Below are 27654 nucleotides of genomic sequence, written 5' to 3'. Positions count from 1 at the left end.
GTTAAAAAAAAAAGTTCCTACGGACTCGTAAAGGCCATTCAATTGTGACACTTGTCCATTGTTCTTAATCTGCCTAACTTAACTAGCAGGGGAAATTTGTGGAAACTAGGTCCCACTAAGTAGCTTCCACATTCTTCAGATTTTAAATTAACACAGTGAGGCGATTTCAAACCAGTTAAGGAACCTGTATGGTAGCAGCAAGTGACCGGAAGTTATAATTTTTATTATATTAAGCATGATTATTTCTGTACGGCTTTCACTGACGCCCTTGATCAAACTCTTACCTACCGGACGATACATTCTATAGGTCACACTCTAAAATTAGGTCAATTATTTTCAGAAGGTAATGAGTAAAAAATCTTTTACATAGAAGCTACCCCAAACCCTGCAAACCTTAACATTTTTAATCTGTAGCTCTAGGCCTGATTGGGCGCCAATAGAGACTACTTAGCAGGTTACTGCTAAAATTGAAATTAAGCTTCTAATTTCGTGATTTCAATCAATTTTCTTTCTGCATTTCCGGACGACTCACAAACCTGAAATCCTGCTTGAGTCATTGTCTCCAATGAAAAATCAAAGGAAGTCGTTGGTAATGAAAGCGACAAATGCAAATCCATGTGCCCACGTCCCTCTTCCATCCCAAAAAAGGAGCCTTTTGTCATAATTGTTTATTGGTCATCGAGTTAAACGCGCAGCTCTGCAAAGACTGCTGTGTCTGCTAAATTATGATTCCTGCTATAGCGTAGCAGGTTATAGCAAAACCAGTCAGTGTCTGTCGAGCGTCGCACTTGCTTTAGAATTCAAAAAAGTGTAATTAGATTAAAGTAATTTGTGCCAAATAAAGTCACTTATGGCCTTAGATGGTGGAGTGTCGGGTGTGTTCTAGTACATATTTGTGATTGGATTACGAACTTTAGAAAGGTAACGCAGCCTTGTGGTGTAAGATATACGAGTACAGCCTGAGGGCTTTTTCCAGTTGATGACCGCATTTCATTCAAAGCAAGTGAAAATTCTTTTGTTTTATTTGAGATTTATCCCATATGAAGATCTTAAGTGGCTTTAGTTCGCTGTTAGAGTTTTGGGTGGAATAGAAGATGGCGCCCAAGATGGCATATGCGTGCGTAAGAACAATCGCCCGAGGCATGAATCCCGACGATTTCTATAATGATTTTGGGTATTTAAGCAGTTTATGAGATGATATTACCTCGCTAATGATTAAAAAGTAATAAAAACAACACGCAACGCTCCTCAACAATTATCCGAGAGCTAAAGTAATTTTGTTTGGATCTGGGTGATTTGCCTTAAGGCGAAGTGGGTTGGAGCAGTGAGATGAAAAATTAAAATAAATTCGATACAGGCATAATTTCTTAAATAAATTTTAGACAGGTGCAAGTGCAAAAAAAAATGTTCAAGTGTTTTCCCTTCTATGTAAAGGTCTTAATGCACGCATCGTGAAAACGTTGTTGATCGAATGGGTTTCGTAGGTTTATAAAAGTTGAAATTGCTTCATGCATAAATTCATAAAAAATATAATGTAGGTATTAGGCATCCCGAATAAACGATGATCCGTAAACATGGAAGTTCTGATCAACATGGTGGCAAATTTATCTAATGTCGATGCAAAAAGAACGGAGGGATTCTTATTGAGACGACATTAACGATGGCATTGAGGATCAACTGAGTGGTACCCAGCGGAGAAAGAATAACAACATATGTATTTTACCCCCCCTTTTGTTAAACTGTAAAGGGCGTGGTTAAAACATCATAATCCAATGATACGACTACATTGATATTTGAATGCAATGCTGATAGGTCCCAATATGCCATATGTTGTAATATTAAATTAAAAAAAGTACAGCTATTAGTCGAATAGCCATTTTTCAGTCAATGTATGATTCATCTTGATCGGGGCTATGAAATCTATGAAAAGTAAAGTCAGCGATGCTCGTCCAACCCTATTTTTTATGTTTAAGTTTCAGGGAATACTTTATGGATATTTTCGCTTACGACAGAAATTTGCTAATTGCTGGATTTATCTCTTTATCGACGTAAATGAGTTGTTTTTTCGCATTGTTCTTGCATCAAGTATTTTACTGAATGTCGATCAATTTTATCTATACTTAGAAGGATTATGGGCTTTTTTGCTTGAAACGATGTCTCCAAGATTTCAAACTTGTAGTGATCATGTTATCATGAGAATATGTTGTTTTGCAACTATTTTTTGTTTTTAAATATATCGGTACGTGACAAGGGCAATTCCCTCGAATTTCTTCGCGAGTTATTTGTAAATTTGAAATGAAGCCCCATAACTCTCAAAATTTTACATCTATTGGCGTAACTTGTATTAAAAAAAAAAAAAAAAACATCCTGTATAATTCCTCGTTTAGTCATCTATGTCCAGGGACGCCCGGTACATGGCCTCATACCACCCTTTCGCGGATGCGTATCGGTGAACCAATCGCCCTGCTTGTACGTTTCTTACGCTGTTTCACGCATTCGGACAAAAACACAGTTAAGACACAGATAGCTTGCAATGCTTCAGGAAAACAATTAAATTAAACATTTTACACAGATAAATAATTTAACGTCTCTTTTAATTGGCTATAAAGCGAGGAGTATTTGCCATTTTCAAAGGCCATAAATCCCGAATTGCGGGATATTCCTGAAAGAAAACGTGTCCGGTTTCATCTTCCAGACTGGCGCATACTACATACGCTCAAGGAACTGTAAAAAATCACTTGTCTGTGTATGTTTACATGATGCCGGATACAGAACATATGGCCTAAAAACCGCGTACAAGTGATATTAAATTAATGAATGACAAAATTAACAATTACTTCGCCTCTGGGTTTAGTTTAGTGACTGAACGTAGGAGGAAAGATATCTATTAAAATGACTAATGATTCCAGAAATATCACTTGTTGTTAAAATCCCATGAGAAAAATTTCATATGAATATTATAGCGAAATATTTGCGTTATTAGCGCTTTCATAGCGATTGTAAAGGGGTGTCGTCCACACGAAGGTACCGAGTTGAAGGCATCTTTCAACGCAAGATCTGTGATGCATTGTGATAGTTTTCGAGGATCCAAAGATCAATTTTAATGATATGAATAATATCGAGCGTTACGCTGCAAAGTAACCTTTTATCAAGCGCAGACCCTGGTGACTAACAAATTAGCGATTAAATTTAAATTTTGTTGCTTTCGTTGTCTTGGAGTTGTTAAAAAATCTATCTAATATGGAAACTACATATGATATTAAAAATTTTTACAAATAATGTTCTTATTTATTACTGAAAAACAAGAAAATCTCTATGTTTGCTCACAAAATAAACGAAATTCTCAAAAACTTACGAAGGTACGGTTAAACAAATCATTTTCATAAGTCGTGTCACATGGAGCTTAAATCCTACCTAAGAATGCAGTTTGACAAAATAACAATTACAACGTATTTTTTTGTAATATGCCTGTGTCGGACCATCATTAGGGAGATTTTCCATGATGCCAAGAAGTATTTGTTTTCTTTCAATAGCACAAGAGCAGAAAGGGCGAAACCAACGAATTCGCTACCACACGAGCGCTTCTCGTCCCTTCCCAATCTTATCTGCCAGTCCCTTTTTGGTCTCGACTTTTTCCAGATATCGCGAGTCCTTCAAATCCGAGAGATAAGGTACCTGCCATTCCCCGTGTCCCAAGAAGAGCTCGCACACATGGCCTCTCGATTGCGCCCTTGGTGGTAGCGGTCTCGTTCGTCTTAAGATGGCCCTGTCAGCCTGTCCTTCGTCTTATTATCGGCTCTTCACGTTGCGCTGTATAACTTAAGGGCTAATAAATCTCCGACATATACGTGACTCATATTCAATGAGCACACGCATCACACACGCACACACTTCTTTACCCTCTTTCCAGCTCCAGCACAAACAGAAATCATGCTCTCAAAAATTACACTTAAAACGATGAATCATGTTTTCTTCACGATCTTTTCTATAAATATAACGAAACCAATCCCCATTAGTTGCGATGCATTCCTTCTTTCTAATTTTTAATGCTCATTCCTGCTTAGTGTTCGGATTTTAATTTTTTTCTTCATTTAAAATTGACGTGATCTCGATTGATGAGCTGTAGCCTGTACGGAACTCTTTACTTTCATACATTAAATCTGGAAAATGGGACAAAATATTTAATTGCAGTTTTATTTGGCGATGTTGAAGTCCCAGCAATACAATCCATAGTTCGCTTTTTTCTTCTTCTCGAGCCTCGTTACTTTTGTGTGAGACCATTGCACTGAGACACTGAGTGGGTGGGAGAAGGGAGGGGGCGGTTTGCTTCGCCAAACATTTTAAGTAAAAAAAAGACATCCAGGGACACGCTATTTTAAAGGTAATTTAATGTACTCTATAACCCTCGAGTTCCAAGTCTCTGCTGTCGACACACCCAAGATGGGAGCTATCGAAAATTGAAAAGAAAAGAAATGTTACTTATGCTCAGTTACGTCACCTGTTTGTTCAACAATGTCGGTTCGGTGACCAATATTTTACTTTTTAAATGGCTCCATAAAAGAAAATGAACTTAAGTCTGGAGAACGCGGAGGCCACTCTCCAATCCATTGCTCAGGAAGCGTTGGATTTACGTAAATACTGACGAACGGGCAGGGCACAATGAGGTGTTGCACCGTCTTGCTGGAACATCAAGTGGTTTTCCAATCTATGTTTGCGATTGTCTCTATGAATGCGGGAAAATATTACATTTTCCAACACCGCATGATACATTGGCAACGTAAAATTTGTAGAGAATGTGAGTCTCTCGGACAGTTACCAAATGTTCAACACTCTAAACATGCAACTTTTGCAAATATTGCATGGGGGCCTCGTAAATAATCGCAGAATTCTCATCAGACCAATGACGGCAGTTGAGCGGATTCACGGTACCGTTCAAGAAGAAATATCATTCGTCTGAGAAAAATACGTTAAAAGGGAACTGTTGATCCTTTAGCATCCGTTCTGACATACTTTTGCCAAATTTCAGGCGCCTGTCATAATCATGATCATTGAGTTCGTACACTAGATGTATTTCGTATGGATGACACTCGTATTTTTTCCAATTCACTTGAGTGCCTGCACGTTAAACTTAGACGTAGGCACGACTTGAGCCAACTTACCTTAATATTACCCAAACCTAAACGAGTAGACATTTCACTTTTTATTTCTTTTTTCAAGTACCTATTTCTTCAATGTTCCAAATTATTAACATGGAATGGAATGTAACGTGATATCTAGGAAAATTGATATTAAAGTCAAATCAATACACACGTTTACCATTACTTCGTCTATCTATAGAGCGTCTGTACACATAAACGCTGAAGGTTTACAGAAAACAGTAATTTACCTTTTGCATTTTTCATGGACATTAGTTCATCCCAGTTTAGAGTATTTTTCGAATTATTTATTAATCAATTTTTGTCATTGTTGGCACGCTATTGCTCCAAAGAAAGGCACAATGAAAAATCTATTATTATCGTTAGATTGGGTTTGGTGGACATTTTTTCCATAGCTCACGTAATCAACCATGGTTTATTAAGAGCTCTGGGCAATATTCTAAATTAAAATATATCGATTTTTGCATTAACTATAGCACCAATATACTTATCGCCTCGCTTCAAGTGTATTTCCAATATGGTCAATTCACTCTTATCATTAGGGAAATTAAAATTGGTTACCCGGTAAACGCTTTCAGTGGGTACCTATAGAGAATTGAAAACCCACGGAGGTCAAGACCGAGGCCTCTGCAAGTGCCATGTCGTAAACAATGGGATGTTAAGTTCATTTTATGAAAGCGGATATTTGAACCTATTCAAATCTGTAACCCAATCGATTCCACATTCAATGGTTTCTCTCATTTCCTTCGAATATCGCAATGCGATTGTGTAAGGTTTGATTGTAATTGCAGGAATTTATTTATAGAAACATGTATCAGGGTTCCAATTCGGACGGTTCGAAATTGTCCAGAACCAGCAGCCTGATTTGTCCTTCTCCGGAAGAAGAGCTCCTGGAAGCAGTTTTTGCGGATAACATCAGGAAAATCGATCAAGTGATTAGCAAGCACAAATACCTTCTTACTCACACTTATCCAGAATATGGCAAGAAGATACTGATTATTGCATGCAGTGAAAATGCGGTCACTGTGGATACTGTGAGAGAATTGTTAAAACTGGGGGCTAATCCCCGGGACTGTACTGATGAAGGCTGGGAAGCTCTGCATTGGGCCGCTCAGAAAACTGACGAGAAAATACTGAAGGTTTTACTGGATTGGAATCCTGGCGATGTCAACGTGGTCGATTTGTATGGTAAAGTTTTGCTCAAGTTTCAGGGTCGATTAGAAGGATAAATGAAAATTTGCTTTTAGGAAATAACGCTCTGCAAATATTGATTCGACATGGCGCAAAGGATTCACCAACGTTTGGTAATTGTGCCAGACTGTTGATTGAGCGAGGAGTAAACGTAAATCAGACAGATAATAAGAATAAAACTGCGTTAGATTGGGCCAAGAAGAAGGGAGTTTATAATGAAATTCAAGCTATTCTTGAAGACACCAAAGAAAGCAGAAAACCAGTGGTAGAATTTGACTCATTTCCGACGCGTTTAGAATACATATCTAAACTTTCTAGCTCACGAACAACAATTTAAATGACGGAGAACAACTACTTAACTACTTGAAGGAACGAGACGAAGCAGCTTTCGTGGACTACCGGGGCGGTGCCATAAACCAGTGGGTCGACTATGAACAAGGTTCCACTTTACTGCAAATTTGCTGTAACAAGGGGCTGAATGAGGCTGCGAAGCACCTGCTCTCCAAGGGAGCTGACTTCGATAGGACTGCGATTAAAGACAATAAGAAACCGGTAATACAGGGTGTCCTTAAAGTGACTATACATAGAGCGATGATAATTTCCTAATTAAAAATAAGGCGGTCTAGGTAAAGTTATATACAACGTTCCTTCGTGTTGCCGCTACAGGTCGCCAAAGTTCTCAAATTAATATCGTTTTTTTAGAAATAATTAATAAAAACTTTTATCGATCTTCGCTAATTTTGGAACTAAGAGTTACAACTTGGGCAGCTATTTCGGGAACACCCTATATATCGATACAATGATGTGTCTCAGAGGAATAAAAAAATGCGCGTAGTTACTTGAGCAACCTTTATGCTCTCATCCTCTGATTCGTTTCTTCGCTTTCTTTACTTCTTGTTAACGTTAAAACTTCTCAATAACAGTTCTTGATTGGACAGAAATGTTTTCTCTGAACAAAAATTCACTCTGTGTTGAAGAACATTCTGGAACGATATCTCGAACAGAAACAGAAACAATTCTCATCGTTTCAGGAACGAATGATCATCTTACCCAATCTGTTGCATACGGTAGAAATAACTTCTCTAGTATTATTCTCGAACTTACGTTAATTGAAAGAAAAAATAGGTAATTTTGTGATGGGCTCACGAACGTTCTGGAGTTACAAATCATTCGGTCTGAAAAGTTTTCTCTTAATTGGAAGTAAATTTTTATTTTTTTTTACCTATTGCTGGACAAGTTCTCAATTGAAAAATGTCATCTTCAGATCGTAAAAGTAGCAGAACGAGGAAATACCGAACTCTTTAAACTTCTCCTCGATAAGTACCAGCCCATATCCAGAATTCCAGAAGGCTTGCTTGCAATTCTTTGCAAATATTCTGACAGTCATATATTGAGCGACCAAGAGTGTTTCAAGGCCTATGTCGACAGAATTGAAGGAGGAACCCCCGATGAAAAGTCATTAAAAGTGAACGAAATTGGCAATAACGGCAATAGCGCTTTACATTACGTCATAAGGTAAATCGACTAAGCGTCGAAATATATGTGACAATAATCACAAACAATAATCACAATTTTTGTGCTCTCAAAACACATTTAATTTCAGATACGGTGACTCAGAGACCGCCGAACGCCTCCTAAACTTAGGGGCTTCTTTAGGCGCCAAAAACGACTTCGATGTAATGCCGATCCAGGATATTAAACCAGAGTTGCTGGAAAAACATTTGGATAGCTGCGTGTATTTCGATACAAAGAGCATGAAGAACGAAAAAGAAGATTTTGAGGTGAAGTTTAAATATCGTTCTCTCATACCTCCATATGCGAAAAACAGTGAGACGTGCAAGGATGTTGAAGCTGCGGGCATTGCTTTGGAGTTTGAAAAAGAATTGGTAGCTGAAACTGAGGTATGCATGTCTTTAGGCTGAAAGAATAGGGCGGGTGTGGAGCTTGGTGGATAATGACTTTTTCCTCATTTTTTGGTTTCGCATTTCGACTTGCAACTTCACATGCCTGTTGACAATATGGATATTAACAAAAATACTGTTAACTGAAGACTCAGTCTCGACATTCTATACCGGAAAATTCGTTTTTGATCGATAATAAGTGGTGATGAATTTTTCCGTTTCTGAGGACTGAAAATCTAGAAAATTATGAAGGTCGAACAATGCGCGCCACGCCACTGCTTATGACGCGATACACACATGAGACTTTAGTATTTTCTTCCAGTCAGAAATTTCCAACTTAATATCTTTAAAAATCAGTAACGTAATGAGATTTTTTCGTAAACTTGAACAAATTACTTTTCAAATTTCTCAATGCTGAAGTTTTAGCGAATTGTCAAAGCTTGCCAAAGTGTGCTACGCCACTGTTTACGGCGTAGGTGGTTTTGAGTTAATTGTTTTTGCATAAGATCTGAGACACTCTGTATATGAGATTTAACAACGTATTTTGTTTAGTCCTCAAAAACGTGTACAGCTCCCTTAAATCTTTCTGGGCATTTTCTATTCAACTGGATCGTATTGCCGAGATGTTTTAACGTTAATCCATTTTTATTTCAGGTGATTTCCTTCATGAGCAATACGTCCGAGTTCAAGCATCTACTGAAGCATCCAGTTATAGTGAGTTTCCTCTTCATGAAGTGGCTGCAAATCCAATGGCTTTTCTGGACCAATTTATCATTTTACATCACTTTCGTACTGTCCTTGGTGATCTACATCTTCTCAGATTATGCTTACTTTACCACCCAAGAAAAATCATCATTTCAAATTTTCCTGTCCAGTCTCTCCTACGTGTGTCTACTACTAACTTTGTTGATACTAATAATCAGGGAGTTCTTCCAAATATGCGTGGCGTCGACCAAGTATTTCAAAAATTTTGAAAACTACATTGAAATCGTCTTAATAGTGATCACCTCCATGATTGTGTTTAATAAGTCTCCCGACTTCGACAGCAGGAAGCAGTTGTCATCAATTTCCATTCTTCTAGCTGCTTTTGAGCTTGTACTGATGTTAGGACAACACCCTTACTATTCCACCAACGTGGTGATGCTAAAAACCGTGTCGTTTAACTTTTTCAAGTTCCTCATTTGGTACTCCCTGCTAATAATTGCCTTTGCTATGAGCTTCTACCTACTTTTCAAGACAAACGCTGTGGAAGACACAAGAATCGAAGCGAAGAATGTTACTGCCGATAAATCTGGAGATGAAGATAAATCCTTTGATGACCCTGGAAGATCAGTGTTCAAGACTATCATCATGCTGACAGGCGAATTTGATGCCAGCAGTATTAACTTCGACACCTTTCCCGTAACCAGCAAAATTATTTTCGCTCTTTTCATCTTCATGATCGCCATCATTCTGCTTAACCTCCTCAACGGTCTCGCCGTGAGTGACACTCAAATGATAAAAAATGACGCAGAGTTGGTCGGTCACGTCGCAAGGGCCCAGCATATTCGATATGTCGAAAGTATGCTAATGGGAAACGTTCTTCCTATGAATGTCATGAAGAAAATTAGCGATATGTGTTGTTGTTTGCCCATTTCCAGAAGTTGCAGTTTGAGAGTCGCCCATGCACTTAGCAGAGATGTTTGTCTCTTTCCCAAGTATTTGAATTACGAGTTGGCGTTTTACCCCAATAAAGGGGGCCTGGTGGTTTTCCCTAAAGGGCAGAAAGGGCTGAAGAGGGGTTGTGGTCCCTGTAATGTGGTACGATTAGACACAGACACGACGAAGCGGACCAATCAGATTGTGCAGCGCAGGATCGAGGAGCAGAAACGAGCCATTTGCAGTAGGAAGGTGGAGCAGGAATTTGGAGATTTAAGGGAGAAAATTGATGCCATTTTAAAGATTTTAGATGTCCCGAAATCTTCGTAGAATTATGTGATATATTTTACTGTTTTAAATGTTTTTTAAAGTTGTATAATTAAGTGCCTGTCGGCTTATTGTTATTCTTAGTAATTCACGTTAATACAGGTACATATTTTTATTAAACTCTTGGTTAACCGTACTTGGAACCAAGTGATTCTGCAAATTTTCATAACATTTTCCAACGCTTAATCATATAGATTGTACATAATAGCGTATGCATGAGATTCCAATTTAATACCTCAAAAATTGAAGCATCTGTGATATAGTATCAAATTGAATTGCAAAAAATGCTTTTCGATTAGTGAAAGACCATCATTTCTGTAAGACCGTGCCTGATATAAATAACAATCAAATTATTAAACAATTTAATTTTTATTATAGGCAGCCAAGTATACAAAAAATCAACAAAACAATTAGCAACTAACGTTCAACAATGCCCCCATGAATAACGGGCTGAATCACTGTTATGTTTCATCACTGGAGACGAGGGTTAACGTTATAAGATATTTTCTTCCCAAGGGTGAAAACGACGTTTTACGCTAGAGTAAGATATGAAGATGTATTTTTCACATGGTCACAGAAAATCTCTGGCACCCTGTATTTTTTACAAAACAATAAAAAAGATATTTTTTTTACAACAAATTAAAAAAAATGTTTGCTCGCAGAATTTTATTGAAATATTCTATCTTTTTTCACTCGACTTGCCAGACGATGCAGCAATAGCCCAATGATGAACTATCAATGCCCAATTTATTTTTCACGTAATGGTTATCATCCTGATAAAGCTGTCAGCATAATCGTAACGTGGTCTTAAGCACCATAATATGGATCAATAGTCAAATTTGGTTGGTCTCCGATGGCCAAACTGCATTGTTGGCAAAGCAAACGAATGTTTCCAAACTCAGAAAAAAGGGCTCTCGGGTGCATCCGTTACTCGATGAATCATAATTTTTATGGTTACTTTAAATGAACCCTAAACGAAGAAAGACAAAATAGTACATTAGAAGTACGTTATAAAATATATTTAAAAAAATTATATTAAAAATTACCAATATCATCAGATTATTGTCGCATGCAGGATGCACGTCGTAGCAGCTTTAGTTCCTTATACAGGGTGTACCATTGAAAATTTTCAACCCTGCTCATTTTGAACTACGATGGCAAAATTATAAATCGCCGCGGCACGTCGATTTTGTTTTCGAGGGGGGCAGCAATTTAGGGTTAAATGTCGATTTATCCAAACAACCCCCTTTAACTTTAAAATCTCAAACGGCACTATCGGTCAGGGACACTTCATTTAGGAGAGTTTTTAATTCTGATGGTCGGCACGTATTTTTTCTTCAATTTTAGATTGCCTGTTGAATGATGAACCAACGTAATCCACAAATTTCAAAATAAGTACGGGCTGCGCAAATTACAATGAGTTTTAAGGTGGCCCCGCGCAAAAATTCCCTACTTTCAATTTACCAAATTTGCACCGAAAGTCACTCATTTTTTCAGGTTTATTTGGCAGTAATTCGATTTGAGCAGAAAATTTAAATTATTTTTAATGTATTTTAAAGTATCTAAAATTTAAAACAAATTACACGCAGGCAGTGATAATTAAAAATTCTTTAAAATAAGGTGTTACTAAACCTATAGTGCCATTTGAAACTCTGAAGTTGAATACGTCCCCGTGAAGGGGGGTTGTTTTGATAAAATCCGAATTTAACGCTAAAATGTATCCTCCTCGAAAACAAATTCGACGTGTTGGAGCAATTTTTAATATTTTGATTGTAGTGACACCTTGTGTACTAAAATTCCGTATTACTTAAAATATCAACAGGTAATCTTAGTTTTACCTCTATTTTCCTAAGATGTTAATTATTTTTATCGTTAATACTGTCAAAGAAAGTGCTTATGCTCTAACTTATAGAACACTGATAGAGGTTTTTATTTGATACTTTTACCTCTAATTAATAATTCTCAAGTAATAATTAAGTTAACCTTACAGGGCTACTAAATTGAAGGCTTGAAAGTTAAGCTTGCAGCTTGCTAAATTGAAATTGATACTGAGTTAAACGCTAAGCAGCTTTCATCTTTTGCACCAAGCAAGGATTCTAAGATGATTTTTTTTTGTAAAACAGGCAAAATGGTCTAAAAACGCAAACATCCGAATTGATCCAGCGTTTTTTCTGAGCCAAGTATATAAATATAGTATATATTTATATGCTATATTTATAGTACATAAATCCACCGAATTTCTTAAATTAATTTTTACTCGTAGTAAAAAATTAAATAAAAATGAAATTATTAAAATGAGAGGTATAAACGAGACATTAGTAATAATAAATTACAGCTTGAACAATATACAATTAACGTAATTATGCACAATAGTCATTATTGAACAATGGTCATAGCACAAGGAGAGGAGGTAAGTATGAAATCATTACATAGAGGACCAAGAGCCACGAATAAATTCGGTAAAAATCGAGAGAAAAATTTTCCTGAAAATGCTGAAACACGCCTCGATTAAAAAAAGTCCATAGGGGTGAGGTCAGGCGATCTAGCAGGTCGCTCTAATTGCCGTATTCCGCAAATATTTCAATAACCATTAAATTTAGACGTGGGTATGTTCCAAGAAATATGTTGAGAACTTTTCAAAGAACTCAGAAAGGTTTCAAAATACATAAGGTTCCATAAGAAAAAAATGAAAAAGTCCATTTACCTAGTCAGGAAAGGCACAACTTAACCCGTTCCACCATTTTTATCAAAAATATTTCTTAATTTTTTTAAAATTTATTATTATATTTATATTTATGCGCGGAATTTTGTCCTCTATGTATAGCCCATAATCAAATGTTATAGAATTCATGTACTATTCTGATATTAAGAACTACCTTACGCTATCGAAGCTACACATTACTCTAAATCACAGACTCTCGGCAATAGGAAAATATTTGAGTATCTGAATGTTAAAAATCAGCCTTAACTCGTCTTTATAATTTGTTACTACTGCTCGTACTCTCTGTCCTATCCCGCTTTTGCAACTGCTTCTGTACAGGACTCGCAAGTACACTCGCTATATTAACTGGTTTCACTGAGAACTGTCTGTGTGTACTCGGTTGAATACTAGAGTATGGGGGTGGTTGTTGCGTTTTAGGGGGAGACGAGAACACCGTATTTTCCTTTAAGGTGGGGGGTATATTAGGATCCCCCAGCAAGGAATTACGCCTTTCATCTAGAAAACTAACTGAAACTTTCCTTTTCGGTTTAGTTGGGAGTATGTTTGCGAGAAGAGTTTCTTCCGCAGGTCTCAAGGAGAATCTTCTGCGTACTCCTACTTCATGGGGATGAAATTCTGGAGCTAAAGAAGATCTCCTGCTTTGAGCCACCACAATTCCATGTCTTCGAGATCTAGGAGGTGATTCTATAAGCTTATCCTCTTCAGCCGTAGATATGACGGATAAAGCTCTTATGAAGTCAGCTATTGAAGTTTTTTCTAATATTCGGTCCTGAGTTGGTGGCGAGAACGACTCTCTGTGGACGAATAAAGAAGGCGGAGGCTCTAGTTTTGGCTCAGTTTTGGGTTTCTCTACATCCGGTTGATGTGTTTCATCTCTTGACATTAGCCGATTCCGTATCTTCCTGAAAATGTTCTCCTTTTCAGGCTTCTTATAATCCACCACTGACTTTGCTCTTTGCCTTCTGCGGTACTCTTTCAAAGCCTCAGCTGCATCTGTTCCATACCACGTGTTGCCATTTACAGCTTCATGCAAAAGCTTATTCGGAGGCCTAATATCGCTTATAGCCCGCCTTTTATTGGGTTTAATTGGAGGCTCGTAATACTCAGAAGCCAAAATTGAATCGTCACTAAATCCTTGAATACCCTCGTTTTGCTGGTGGTGGTGCAGCGACTCGCAACTCAATGCATTGCAGACTTTAAACAACAGCCCTGTTTGATTAAAAAGGTCACTAGTGGGCATGAACGTCCTCTCCTTATCTATCCTATCCAGATCTGTATCGGACTGCACTTTCTGGATGTTCACAGCTCGATAGCACTCGGACATCGCTCTCTTTCTAATGGCATTAGGAGATCGCATCTTGTACGTGGTTAGATCTGGACAGCTCTGGCTTCGAGTGATTATCGATGGCACGTATTCGAATTCCTCTTTATAGACAGGTTTCACTCGCATGAAGAGCATTTCTTGCAGGAGCGTTCTGAGTTCCCCCCTGATCTTCTTGGGTGTATTTTTGATATTCTCGCTGAGCATGTGTTCGATTTGTTTGATCCTTTTGCTGCGCATGCCATCGGTGATGAAACTGAGGATCATAAAGACGTATCCCATTCCTCCGATGATCCAGACGAGGAGGAACACTTGGTAGACTGCGTAGAGAGAACCAAAGTCGTAATTATCAGAGGTACCTGATAAAAATCTTCGTTTTAGGTATAATTAACATTAATGAAGTGTCTATGTATTAGTGGTAATCCGTATAACATACTTACCAGCCACATAGTCTCCAAATCCTGTAGTGGTCAATGATACAAAAGAATAGTAAACAGACACGTCATAGGACCACCCTTCGAACACTGTCATGATAGTAGAAGGTAGAAAAATGAAAAAAGTAAATCCCGGTACCAAATATAATATAACCTGCCCAATTAGGCCCAATTTTGCAGTATAGTAGTCAAACTTAGCTTCTAGTTTAGAATTTTTCCATCTCTGATGAAGTTTCGTAAACTGTAATTAAAACTTCTATTACTTTTTTTATTGCAATATATTATTTTTCGGATATAACAATATTTTAAAATATCTTTATTTTATAATAGATTTCATAAGAAAAAACTTCTAAGTGCTAACAATATATAAAGATAGGTAAATTCAATCAAGTCAATTCATTTTCTGGTAACTGAACCGAAATACCCACTTCAAATTCGTCTGATTGACATTTTAAAGCATAACTCTCCAGTTATGAATATCAAAATAATTAAATAATATCGGTTTAATATAAATGGAACTGGATGGTTTGCTTAAATTTTAATTTTCACATGGAAAGGTGTTTCTTACCGATTTCCCGAAGAACTCCCCTAACGTATAAATGACAATTCCGTTCATTGGAATCCCCACAAGAGCATAGAAAATCATAAAGAGACGAGTAGACATTGTGGTGGGAGCTAAATTTCCATATCCTGGTAAAGAAAATGACGAAGAATTAATAATACAGAATATTATGAATTTACCCGGAGCGACGCCCCTGCTTCCAACTTTTAAATATTCATCGAATTTTTTAAACAAAAAAAAAAACAGAATCGAGGTTATCAGTGGTATCTCACCAATCAAGCAGATTCTTTGCACTCAGAATCAAGATTAAAGCATAATTGTTTGAAATTTTTCATACCTTGGAGGGGCGTCTCTGTTTATTAATTGATAAGACAAACTTCATTGTTTTATTTAGTATTTAGCAATTTTTTAACACAAAATCGTAGCCATTCAAGGACTTCTCATGAATCCAAAAACTGTCTTTATAGCCCGATATAAAGATTTTCAGTTCCTGGAGACAAGCACATGACATGCCCACATGTGCCGATTTGTTTCATTTTTAAGTATATTTATGTACATACGCACCTATAGTACTAACCACTGTTATAACGAAGAACAGGGAGTGATAGAAGTCCCATTTATTGTGTATGGGTTTCTCACTCATGTTGAAGTCCAGGGGCTTTCCACAGTACTCAGTGAGACTAGCGAAGAGTTGCTTCCTCTCCGTGTAATTTCCATGGAAGTGACTTTTCAGCTGAACTGCAACAATAAATTAGGACTCATTAGGTATAGAAATTTTCAAAGATAGATAACTTGTTGCGTTAAAAAGAGACCTGCGGGAAGCTCTAAATCCGATGTGTTATCATTGCTGTATTTTAAACCGCAGGAACTACAGGGTCCATCAAATTTCGAAAAATTCGCCAAATTTAATGCTTTTTCAAGAATGAATGTTGTCAAATGATCGTTAGTTTCCCATTTATTATGGAAAAACTAAATAAATCGAAAATTAAAAGTTTTTCCAGTTAACAGTTTGATACGTTTTTTTTTAGTTTTCTTATGTCTGAAAATTCGTAAATTTCTAAATTTTAAATATTGCTTAGTTCTCGGTGCAATGACGAAAACTTGAGTTTTTTCAGTGCGGACCTGTATATTTTTGGTAGATTTTTGAGAGTGCTAAGTAACCCATTTACAATTATGTATGATAGAATATTTTGGAGTTTTAGTTTAAAGAAAGGCATTTTAATTTTTTCTCAAAAAGCTTGGCCGATCCTGGAGCTCTAAATAGAAAATGCCACGATTGTGCTGTTCAAAAATATAATCAAATAAATTATTAATCAAGCTATAGATAATCGATAAAAAATTATTGCTAATTTTTTATCGATTATCTAGCAATACACTTTTAATCAAGAACATTTCAAAATTTTATAGTATGATGGATTATGAAAAGCGGGAAAATAATATCCGAGTAGGTATCAATAATAGGTTTTATTTATTAAGTTATGAAATAGTATTAAAACAATTATTTTTGATTAAGTTGGTGGACTATATTTGGTGAAATTTTTGTTTTTCCATATCTTGGAAGCTAAAAATCTCTTGGCAACGTTCTTTGCAGTTCTTGCAAGAGCATTAGACGGGGCACATTTTTCCTTAATTTGACCGACCATGTAACTCTTACCGTCTAAGAGATGGCAATGATGCTACATCGGATTTAGAGCTTCCCGTGGGCTTCTCCGGGCCATTATCACAGTTTCAGATTTACGGGCCTTCTTTGCGAAAATTCAAATAACAGATAGCAACAAATAAATTTGATCGCGAAGGAATTGCTCCTGCCGAAACAGGTGACAGGTTGAGGGAGTCCTTTTGAAAATTTACGATTTGCCGATGTTAAATCCTTTTTGAAGTTCGCCCCCTGCACGCACCTGACTTTTCAGGAAACCTGCCGCGGGTTTCAGGAGGCGCGGAGAAATCGTACGGTTAGAGTTCGAACTCCCAAAAAGTCCTATAAAAAAAAAATTATAGTGCGAATGTGAATAAAGTCACATCCAGTGCCTTTTCCACGCCCGGGGCCTAGATTCTACAGGTTTCATGGAATATTTCCTTAAATCAAACCGCAGAAAATAAAAATGAACATGCGTAAACTTGGTAGCAAAAGCGAAACGGCCTTTTACGGATAGCAAAGCGAAATTCCTAAATACATGCATATACAATGCGTTACAAAGGTGAGTCGAGGGTCAAAGATTTCAAGATTCCTTAATCTAGTTCAGCCATTAGACGTATATAAAGAAAAACCAGAATTACCAGCATGACTTTTTCGGTTCACAATGTACCAAAACGTTTCGGTTTCATTGACAAATCTCTCGGTCAAATACCGGGCCAATTCCGAATCATGAATGAACCTTCACAATTCATATTTAAAAAATCATCAAGATTAAGATCGGACGACGGAAGGTCGGAAGAGGATCAGCAAATCGGGTTAACGTATCATTATGAGGAGTATTTTATTTTTGTCTGTTAGACTAGTCACAGCATACAGATAATTCGCCGGAAGCAAATCCTGATATCACGTGGTTTTATTTAAACAAACGTCCCTAAAAACTCTTTAAAAGGTTTTTACTTAATTGCTTTGCCCTGATTTTTGCTAAACTATCGCAATGCCACCTTAGATAATTCATCGAATCCAAAAGGTCGCAATTGTACAATGACATGTCGGATCATAGTAATTATCGATCGTCCCCTGTAAGCAACTAAACAATTTTGCATAAGGACAAACAGAGGTAGGTATATGCAAATCTGCTTCGCCAGTTTATTTCTTGCGTCGAAAATGTATTTTACATTAAGACAATTAAAAAAAATGAATAGTGTCGTTGGACAAGGAAAGTGTAGATTTATATTCGATATTAAAGTGCGTGGGTATAGACTGCACATGAAATCTGGGCAAAGGATTTACTTCGAGTTGACCGTCAGCAAAAAATGATTTTTTTTTGCTTCGTAAAGTAAAGAGGAGACATACACATTTTATGTGAAACTTACGAGAAATTTTCCTCTCTCAAATCTTTTCATTCTGGAGCCCCGAAGGAAGCAATTGATTTGAACTGCGCTTCCCCCTTGTTGTTTCATCAAAATGCAGAATTTCTTCGATTATTGCCGGTGGAAGATAATCACCATATGTATATGGGGTGTTCATAATTTTAGCGATCAAATTTCAACCACCGTTTCTCCATAGAAAAATAATCGTAGTTTGCCATAGAGATTGGCTCTCTGAAATGGTTCGTAACGGAAATACGATGCGTTAGAGTTTTCGTAGATAATTACAAATTAATTAATTTCTCACAAACAGCATGATATATTTCATTGAACAATTCGTTGTTACTCAAATAAAACAATTATTTAAAAAAATAAATTATAATATTTACTTTCAATAGGAGCGCGCGCACGGGCACCCCCTTGAAAATATTTAAGGGCAGAAACCATACGGCACTGACTATTTTCGAAATAAAAATTACATTCGTAGTTTGCATTTATTTTTGATTAAAAAAGCTGCTTAATCTCTTTTTTTTTGGGAAACGCACCGCTGTGGAGCAAAAAAAATTAAAATAAGTAATTTTTTATTGTTATCTTGAATGCAGCGTTAAGGCTATTTTCATTTTTTTTTAACAAAATAAATTGAAATTTAATAATTAACAAGATGTTAAACACGATTGAATTTTATGGCCGGTCCGCGAAGTGCAATTCACTGAATTCGATGCATTTTTGACATCGACGGAGTGAACAAGAGTTTGTAGTGGAAAAAACGGCAATTATTGTCCTTGAAAACTTGTAGTTTGTTAATTTTTTAATTTGTCTTATTAAAAGAATGATAATTGCCTCAATATTATTTTTAAGGCAATTTTAAGAGGAAAATAAGCTGCTGATGCATTAAGATGATTTGAATTTTTTTTCTCTAAAACGGCGTGCTCCTCAAAAAAAGACCATATATCTCTTTTATTAAAAAATGAACGCAAATCATAAGTGTGATTTTCATTTGAAGAAACGCCAGTGCTCCAAGGTTTTTTCTTTCAATATATTCGAAGCAGCGTTCGTGCGCACGCCTCTGTTGAAATAAAATATTATGGCAGCACTAGTAATAATAATCTTTTATTTAATAAATCAGTATATTCAAGAATCAATCAAGGAATCAAGAATCGCAATAACTGGCTATCAACCTATCAGTCTTTCCGCGTTTTTAACATCGTATATGGTTTACAATATGGTGCCTTATGTGTATGCGCAATTTACAATGGTGTTCATGCTTATTCCATTCTGTACAGTGTTTACAATGTGGTGAGAAGTGTTCCGCTAGGGTGGACGTTGGGGAAAGGAAACGGGATCATTTCGTCTGTCTTGTTGAGCAGAGAGGTACCAAGATCGTACAACTGCGAATGTTGTTTTTCCATTTTGTCTGCAGATCACCTCGTCCTATTATCTTCGTCATACGATATTATGTTTAACTTTAAAAATATAATTGTTTGATGTGAGGAACGGCTACAAAATTGCAATAAAATACATCAAGCGGTTTATTAAAATTTAATTAATTTGTTAATTTTCTACTCAAACTTTAACGCACTGTATTTCTGTGACGAAACATTTTTAAGATACAACCTACGTAGCAAATTACCATTATTTTTCTATGTAGGAATCGTGGTTAAAATTCGACCCTAAAAAAACGAAAATTGACCCCTGAAATTTGGGCCACCTTGTATATATCGAAAGAAATCGCATATAAAGGAGACTTACATATCTCTTAGAAAGTTTTTTATAATGTGAAAGTTTTCTTCAAATCATCCAAGTCTTCGTCATCACTGTCCTTTCTTCGATCTAATGTTTTATTTGTTGTTCTAACACGAGATTTGAAGCCGTAGAAGAAAATCTGCTCCGTCGTTTGTTTTTTTTTTGTTTTTAGTTGGTGGTTTGTGGATAGAGGACGTTTCAAGAGAAAAAGTTAACGTCTTAAAAAATTAAAATAATTGTTTTTGGACATAACACTGGACCGGTGTTCGCCAATAGATTCGTAGTTTCAGCTAATAGGGGTGGAAGAAATATTCCATTCCAGATTTATGTATTTCTCAGATTTTCGTTTGCAGTTGTGTAGCTTTGCCTAATACATGAACCAATTGCATAACGAGAAATAGATACGTGCGATAAGTAATCCATCATAAGTACAATTTTATCTCGGAATCTCTAGCATCTTGGTACTATCGAAACATACGGAAGATATTAAAATTGGTTAAGGGGAAAAATGTCATGTTAAGTGAGTTTACTACATAAGCAATTAACGATCGATTTGTCGCCTGTACATTAAAACAGTTAGAGTCGCCAAACATTTATAACGCCTCGTTAACAAACTTACACTAATTCGATACCTCATTGCAGATGCAGGAATCAATTATATCGTCTATAAAAGTACTAACAAGTTATTTGTCATTTTTATTTAATGTAGAACTGCGATCAAATAGCCTTAAAGTGGTACTTTTTGCAGCCTTCTTTTCAATTTATTATCATCAATGACGAAATAACAAACGCAATTATCGAGATATTAACTTGGACGAGAGGACTGAGCACTCTCAAAGATGTCAACTGTAAAGTTCAAAAGGTTCACGTGAATTTGAATCGTATAAGTTTGCTGAGATTTTATCAATTTTCCTGAGTACCTTGCGACGTTTAGAATTGTTGATATCTGCACATTATAGATACTAAAAACTCCCTTGGTAACCTACGTAATGCTTAAGCATAAGATTTAACGTTGTAGATATTAAGAGTACACATGCACGTACTTTTTGATGATATCTGCGTAAACGCGTGGCTAAAAGGGTTCCACAAGGGCATTAAGAAGGGTCCAAAAGATGACGCTCATTTTGTTAAATCGTCATTTAATCGAGTACTTTGTGAAAAAATTTTTTAGCAAATGTTACAGTAATAGATGCGATTTGTAATGCACCCGTGCCGAGGGAGCAATCTATGCAGTCGTCCAATGAAAACTTGACCCTTCCTCAATCTCGGAAAATAAGGACTTTTTGAAAATTTTCCAAAATACGTCAAAACATTCTACATTTAATGATGCAGAGGGTGTCCCGTATTCGACTCTCGACAGGGGGATCTCGAAAACTGCAGGAGACAGAGGATCGGTTAAATGGAGGTAAAGTTGTGCCTTTATGAGCGGAGCACTTTGCCTTTGTTATTTTTGAAACGTTCCGATTACCTCCAGAGACATCCGAAAAAAAAAACAATAATCGCTATTTTATTTTTATTTACATTTCTGCCTTAAACTGCTTACAAACATGAAAATGGAGAACGCTCCATTAAGGGACTTTTTCCCGCGCTACGACATGAAAATAGTTTTTCGAAAATTCGACGTTTCAGTTTTTCAGCGCCGTCGTTAATAAAAGCTCGTCTCCTCAAAGACCGTTTTGACGTATGTCGGGAATTTTCCGAAAAGTCCTTATTTTTCACGAATAGAGGACTCAAATTGTCGTTGGATGATTCTGTGTAAAATGACGTCACTCAACTTCCTCGGGTCCCACGTTTTCAGATTCCTGAAAAGAACCAATTCAGGAGAGTTACGGCTTGAATCTCACTTCAGGATGAGAGAATTTCAAGATATGCTGGACATTGCAATATTTCAAGTGTGTTTTGAACCCGATAAAATTTTATTTATCGATTAATATGTCATTATTGGTGTGGAAATCTTACTACATACACATGAGCACGCAGTGTGAGTGAACAGGTTTAAAACTTATTGCTATTGCAAAAATAGCAATTTTTGCAAATAAACACTACTTAATATACAGAGCTATTAATAACTGCTGGCCTCTTATCGAAAAAAGCGTGACAGCTGCTTTTTTCCATTATAGGCAATATGGAAAAACCTTTACTTTCAGCCTTGTTTGAACGCATAAATAAACTAGTATTATTTCTTTACGATTGGGCCGAATAATTCAAGTTTTAAAAATACACTCTGCATTGCTTTTTTACGTTTTTGGTTAGTGTTTTAACCATTTCCGCCCATAACATTCACAGAAAAAGCCTATTGAAGATAAGCAAGCATTTTTCCAGTGGTACATACAACTGATATCTCTATGTATTCTTATGTGTGTGTTAAGTTTTTTAAAATATTTAAAAGTCATTAAATTTGATATGCCCGGAATGAGTAACTACTTGCAACGGCATAGTGCTTTAATGACTATTCCTATCTTGTTTTTTTTTTATATTCTGAAAAACAGCACCTCTGGATTTATGATTTTAGTATGAGCAAAACTAATAAAAAAAAATACCGTTAATAAACATCGATGCCACATTTATCTTGTTCTCACGTGATAAGTAATTTTAACATTAACGAACGCCTATTAATTTTTTACAAATCCCTTATGGTTAACCATAACATTTAAATTTCTTGAGAACACGTTGGCAAACCACACTTTAAAATAGACTCGTGATAAAAATGGCTAATGTATTGTGTAGCTAACTGAAAATCGATATTATCAGCAATAATCTGCGGATAATAGAATTAAATAAAAAATACAGATAGGAAAGTCAAGTGTTTAGATGTGGAACCCAAAATAGAAAAGAAATTTAATAAAATAGCGAAAATGTGCATTCCATCTTTAGCTGCTACTGAATTTGTTAATGTTACATTTATTCGATATAATAATTAAAGTTCTCTAACATTTTGCTCTTGAACTAGTCTAAATTTTATTGTCGTTTAAAATCCAGGACAGTTCACTGTAGAAGTTTATTTTTGATAAATTTTAAATTTTTGGAACGAGAAATTCAAATTTGTAAACGATTTAGTTGCACCCTGTAGAGCGCGCCACAAGCGACCATTATGACGCTTTTGAACTGCTGCAGCTTTTTTGTGCCACACAGTATGTTAATTTTGAGTAGTTCTGCAGAAAGTATTTTCCAGAGTCTTATGATGCACGCTAAGTAAATGTTAAAACAATCGTAAACTGAAAAAATTGAAAAAAGTTATAATATTTCTTTGCGCACTGATACATTGGCTTGAGTAATACAAATAGGATTTTTCTTCTGCGTTTAACAACATATTTATCGAAATCGACCCTTGATCATTGTCTCCACTAATAACTATTTTATTGCACTAAAGAACTAACTTACAATGGTCACAGTGGCAGCATAACTGCTCACAGAAAATTACGAAGAAGAATGATGAATTGCTTATGTTAAGGGCGACTTTATCTTGTACTATCTCGCTGGGAGTCGTATGGACGCCACTTGTCCAGGGCGCCAGGCGTCGTTATAGAAGATGACACAATAGGATCAGATGAAATGAAATGTAAATTATCACAGAGCAATGCAGATGTTTCCGTGACGGTACAGGTGGTTATATAACTCGGAACGTCCACGTTTAGAATACAGATGGTTACATTGGTCGAAGTTTTCATTTTTTTCAGTTGAAAATTGTTTTAACATTAACTTATCATACATCGTTAAAGTCAGAATAATATTTCCTATTGAGAAATGTAAATAAAATATGGAGTTCTATTCGAAATTCAGAAACTGAAAATTGAGGCGCAAGAATTGAACTTGAAAAAAGCAACTTTGAAGTTACTCGGTAGTGTGAAAAATATCATTTTATTTGGTTTTTAGTTCATCAAAATCCGTCGATAAATAACTGAGCTGTAGCTTCGCTTCGTTCTTTTTTAGACATTCTGCATTATAACTTTCGGCTACGGAGATGAAATATTGAGAAACTTAAAGGAAATAATCTAAGCATCCATTGATTTGAATAACTGCAAACTGTGATTTTGAACACAAAAATGTTGATTATCCTTACAAAAAGATATTGAATTTCGCAAAAAAATGAAAATTAAAACATTGGTGTGTATCCAACTATTACATCAAGCACGACGAATCTCAGCCATCAAGGAAATGCGGCTCTGAATAGATCTCCGAGGATGGGGGAAAGTAAACAGTCGATCTTGAGTATGCGACCAAAGTAACTTAATTCCCTCCATCCTTAAATTACTTACTTTCCAAATTCTTCCTCTCTTTCATCTCAATATTCGCCCTCTTAAGTTCCTCTTTGGCTTCCACATAATAGAATATCGCAGCCCCTGCCAGTAGATACATCACATAGAGGCACAAGAGCACCAACCACTGCTTTTTCGACATTCTAATTGGCGACTGCTCTTTCTAAAAAGGACGAATTTTGCAAAAAAAACGTCCAAGGTCTTCGACACCTCTCTAAAGATTAAATACTGACTGAAATATCTTGAGGAGTAGCTTTCGGTAGAAGAAGTTGAGACTCACTGAGTCGGTTCTCATCAAGATGGGACATTTTTTTTTTTTTTTAGAAACTTATCGTTTATGTGACTGGAATTTTTTTGTTGTAAAGTGTGCCAGTGTAAACGGCAAATAAATACTTAAGTGCCTTATCGCGCGTTTCAAGACTATTCTGTCTTGAGGGTTCTGCTTACCTTATGATATGTGGTATCTAATGACTTGTCGAAGTTCACAGACGCCAATATAGACGCGGACACACACTATCACAGATTTTCGGCAGCTTGTTGATATATCCAGTGATTGCAGGACAATCAAGCGGTAATGATGGCATTTTATTACACAACTTCTTTTCAACGGAAATTTGAGGAGTGGTCTCAATCAATTGTCGCCGATAATTTTCACATTGAAATGTATTGGTCTTATAAGGTATGTCCTGAATTTAATTCGCGATACATTTGAACATGCTGATAAAACAATATTTACCCAGGAACGGAGGAGAAGACGATAATGATTGAGAGTACTAAACGTGATAGCGGGGTTGATAAAATGCAATGGACAAATGGATTTCAAAACGCGACGAGCGGACGTTATTATAAGTTCATCCTTCTCTTTGGATTGTCTAAGTACCAGATAGGAGGGGCAATGATAACAACTGTAAATTACTTAAAACTACTTAGCTGTAGGTGCTCGAGTTTTGTCAAACGGTATTGCAAGCAGTGCAAAATCATTGCCGTAGCCACTGCGCTGAAGCGAACCGTTATTAGATCTTAATATTAATTAAAATTGTTTTTTCTTCTGGACGTTTACTCACTGTTTCGCAAATTAATTTAGTCTTTCACAAATCACAATTGATGTATGTGACCTGCGCAAACTGCGGCCCACGAAGAAATGGGGAAACAGGCTAGAACGAATGCACGAGAAGAGCTCACTTTTCGAATCGATTAAAATTGTTATTAACTCACTTCATTAAAATGATTTTTGTCGATTTTTTTTTATGTACGGTGAGATTTAGTGCTCCTATTGTCTACCGGATTAATACCTGTTAAATTGGTTTGTATGAAGTGGAGTTGTATGGATCTTTGACGAGTGGAACACAATAATTGGATTAACAGATTAACTACTTTTAAGGAAATTCCATTAAGGGACACTTCTTGCACCTCGTAATGGCATAGAAATTGCACCTTTCAATAAGTACTTTCGCACTTCAATTCTCCAAACGTTTGAATAGCAACGAGCACGAAGTGCTCGTTGAGGTCTCGATATGTTAGAAATTCGAAGGTCGTAATTTGAGTCGACGATCAAAATTCGGGTTTTAACTCATTTAGTGTTCCCATCTATATTCAGTTTCATCATTTTTAAGTCTATTTTTTATTTCTGTTATTAATGTTTAAAGAAACTTGAATATATGGCTTTTTTCCATACACTTTTTAGAGATATATTTAGCGATTAGTAGAGTTTAGATGCATTCTAGAGATTCTAGAGATACGAATCTTTGTAAGCTTCTCCTTAAATTTTCCCTTCATATTCATATTTTAAGGGCTCTTCGTGCCAATTGTGTCTATGTATTCCTTCCTACGTAAACTGTACTCACTGTTTTCTTATTCTAGTGTAGGTATTTAATTTTTATGAAGATACTTTTATTTTAATTCATATTTTTCAAATTTGTTTCATATTTATTTAAATTATTTTGTTATCGAATAAGCCATCGCTGCTCAATTGATTCTGTACTTGAAGTTACTGTTGTCCTCTTGTCTAATATTATTTTTATTTTTATTCTGTTAGATATCCTCTTTATCGTTAGATCGCTAGAGCTACTCGATGGAATAAAAAGCATGCATTATATCACCGTCCGGGAAATAACTGAAAAACCTGTGACAAGTACTAAAATGGTCAAAGCGTGTCAAATTTCCTATATTGAATAGGCAATTTGGATTTCCAAAATTAAATACTATGTGGTGCACCCCAAAAAATTTGTAGGCGATAAAATGAGTCATAACCTTAACAAATATCACCCTGTAGATTTTTACGATCATCTAGTATTATCTAATCATGTATGACTGTATGACGTCATTACAAATAAACCCATCCCTATGTATGCATTAAATCTCGTCACGTTACTGAAAACTAAAAGTATTTCCGATTTTATAATAATATGCACGTCCAATGCACACGAAGGACGAAATTAACCAAATGGTTAAAACTAATTAATATTCCTCAATCGTCTGATCAAACGAAAAACAGCTGCAATTATTAGGACACTGGTCCAGTAATGAACAACTTATTGAAAGGCGTTGAACAATTTTTTTAATTAAAATTTTACGTCATTCGAAGATTTATTTTTTGCGAGAACTAGTTTGTATTTAAATTTTTTTATGGCTTATGCTGAAGTAGGTACCACGAATTTCAAGTTCTTAATGAAATTACGAAATAAACATTTTCATTTTAAAAAGGAGTGAAGAATTTAATTCTATAGCTTTTCCTTTCCACTGTAAAACTATCAAGGAAAATTGCAAAAAATTCTAAAAGGAAATATCTACTCCTCCAAAAAGTGTTTTAGTAATATTAGGGCACATTACAATGATAATCCCCCGGAACAAGACACTTTTATCAATTTAAGCTTCAATGAAGATATATACCAACCAATTATATAAGAAGGCAAGTATACTTTGCATAACTAATATAAGAGTCAATTTAAATTCCTATCGCTGAATCCTATGGTCAGTTTGGTGCAAAATATAAAATGGGTCTAGGTATATCCCATATACGTCACCTACGACTGAGAATTAAAGTGAAATTGTAGATACCTACCTACTTACCTTGAGAATAATTTCCTTATGTATGTTATTCATTTTATTAGAGCATTGGCATTGGTAGCAGCGTGATGGTTTCAGATTTATGAAATAAGCACCTTTTTTCCTTAAAACAGTCCAAGTTGGTGCTAAATCTAATTAATATTTTTTTTGTGTATAATAATTAACTATAAAGGTCAACGATTGGTTAATGCGTGCAATGCATCAAATCCGATTAATTTTTTTAAGTATTCTATTCCATCAACAGCTACAGTAAAATTGTTATAGAATTCCTGATGTTTACAGATGCGAAACTCCTTTTCATAATTGTTATTGCTAATATTTTCTTAATGATTTT

The 27654-nt window shown here is 35.9% G+C and overlaps 2 protein-coding genes across 4 annotated transcripts; one reads left to right on the top strand and one right to left on the bottom strand.

Annotated features, from left to right (window-relative positions):
- Positions 1-710: 710 nt before the first annotated feature.
- LOC136340718 (transient receptor potential cation channel protein painless-like) lies at positions 711-10585 on the top strand. The gene is made up of 7 exons (XM_066285011.1): positions 711-921; positions 5962-6344; positions 6404-6612; positions 6666-6899; positions 7612-7862; positions 7951-8248; positions 8903-10585. Exons 2-7 carry the CDS (start codon positions 5966-5968, stop codon positions 10214-10216), a joined length of 2685 nt encoding a protein of 894 aa, XP_066141108.1. The 5' UTR covers positions 711-921; positions 5962-5965; the 3' UTR covers positions 10217-10585.
- A 632-nt stretch (positions 10586-11217) lies between these two features.
- Ork1 (open rectifier K[+] channel 1) lies at positions 11218-25079 on the bottom strand. 3 transcript variants are annotated; one of them, XM_066285014.1, is made up of 6 exons: positions 24702-25071; positions 24255-24417; positions 15817-15990; positions 15259-15380; positions 14697-14931; positions 11218-14615 (listed from the first exon to the last, which is right to left on the bottom strand). In XM_066285014.1, exons 2-6 carry the CDS (start codon positions 24394-24396, stop codon positions 13189-13191), a joined length of 2100 nt encoding a protein of 699 aa, XP_066141111.1. In that variant the 5' UTR covers positions 24397-24417; positions 24702-25071; the 3' UTR covers positions 11218-13188. The 3 variants fall into 3 exon arrangements, with proteins under 3 accessions (XP_066141111.1, XP_066141110.1, XP_066141112.1); XM_066285013.1 differs by lacking the exon at positions 24702-25071 and adding an exon at positions 24488-24618; XM_066285015.1 differs by lacking the exon at positions 24255-24417 and having other exon boundaries at positions 24702-25079.
- Positions 25080-27654: the final 2575 nt, after the last annotated feature.

Source organism: Euwallacea fornicatus, chromosome 8, assembly GCF_040115645.1.
Source record: "Euwallacea fornicatus isolate EFF26 chromosome 8, ASM4011564v1, whole genome shotgun sequence".
NCBI classification, from domain to species: domain Eukaryota; kingdom Metazoa; phylum Arthropoda; class Insecta; order Coleoptera; family Curculionidae; genus Euwallacea; species Euwallacea fornicatus.
The sequence above is the reverse complement of the archived record's forward strand: the minus strand, read 5'-3'. Positions and strand labels throughout refer to the sequence as shown.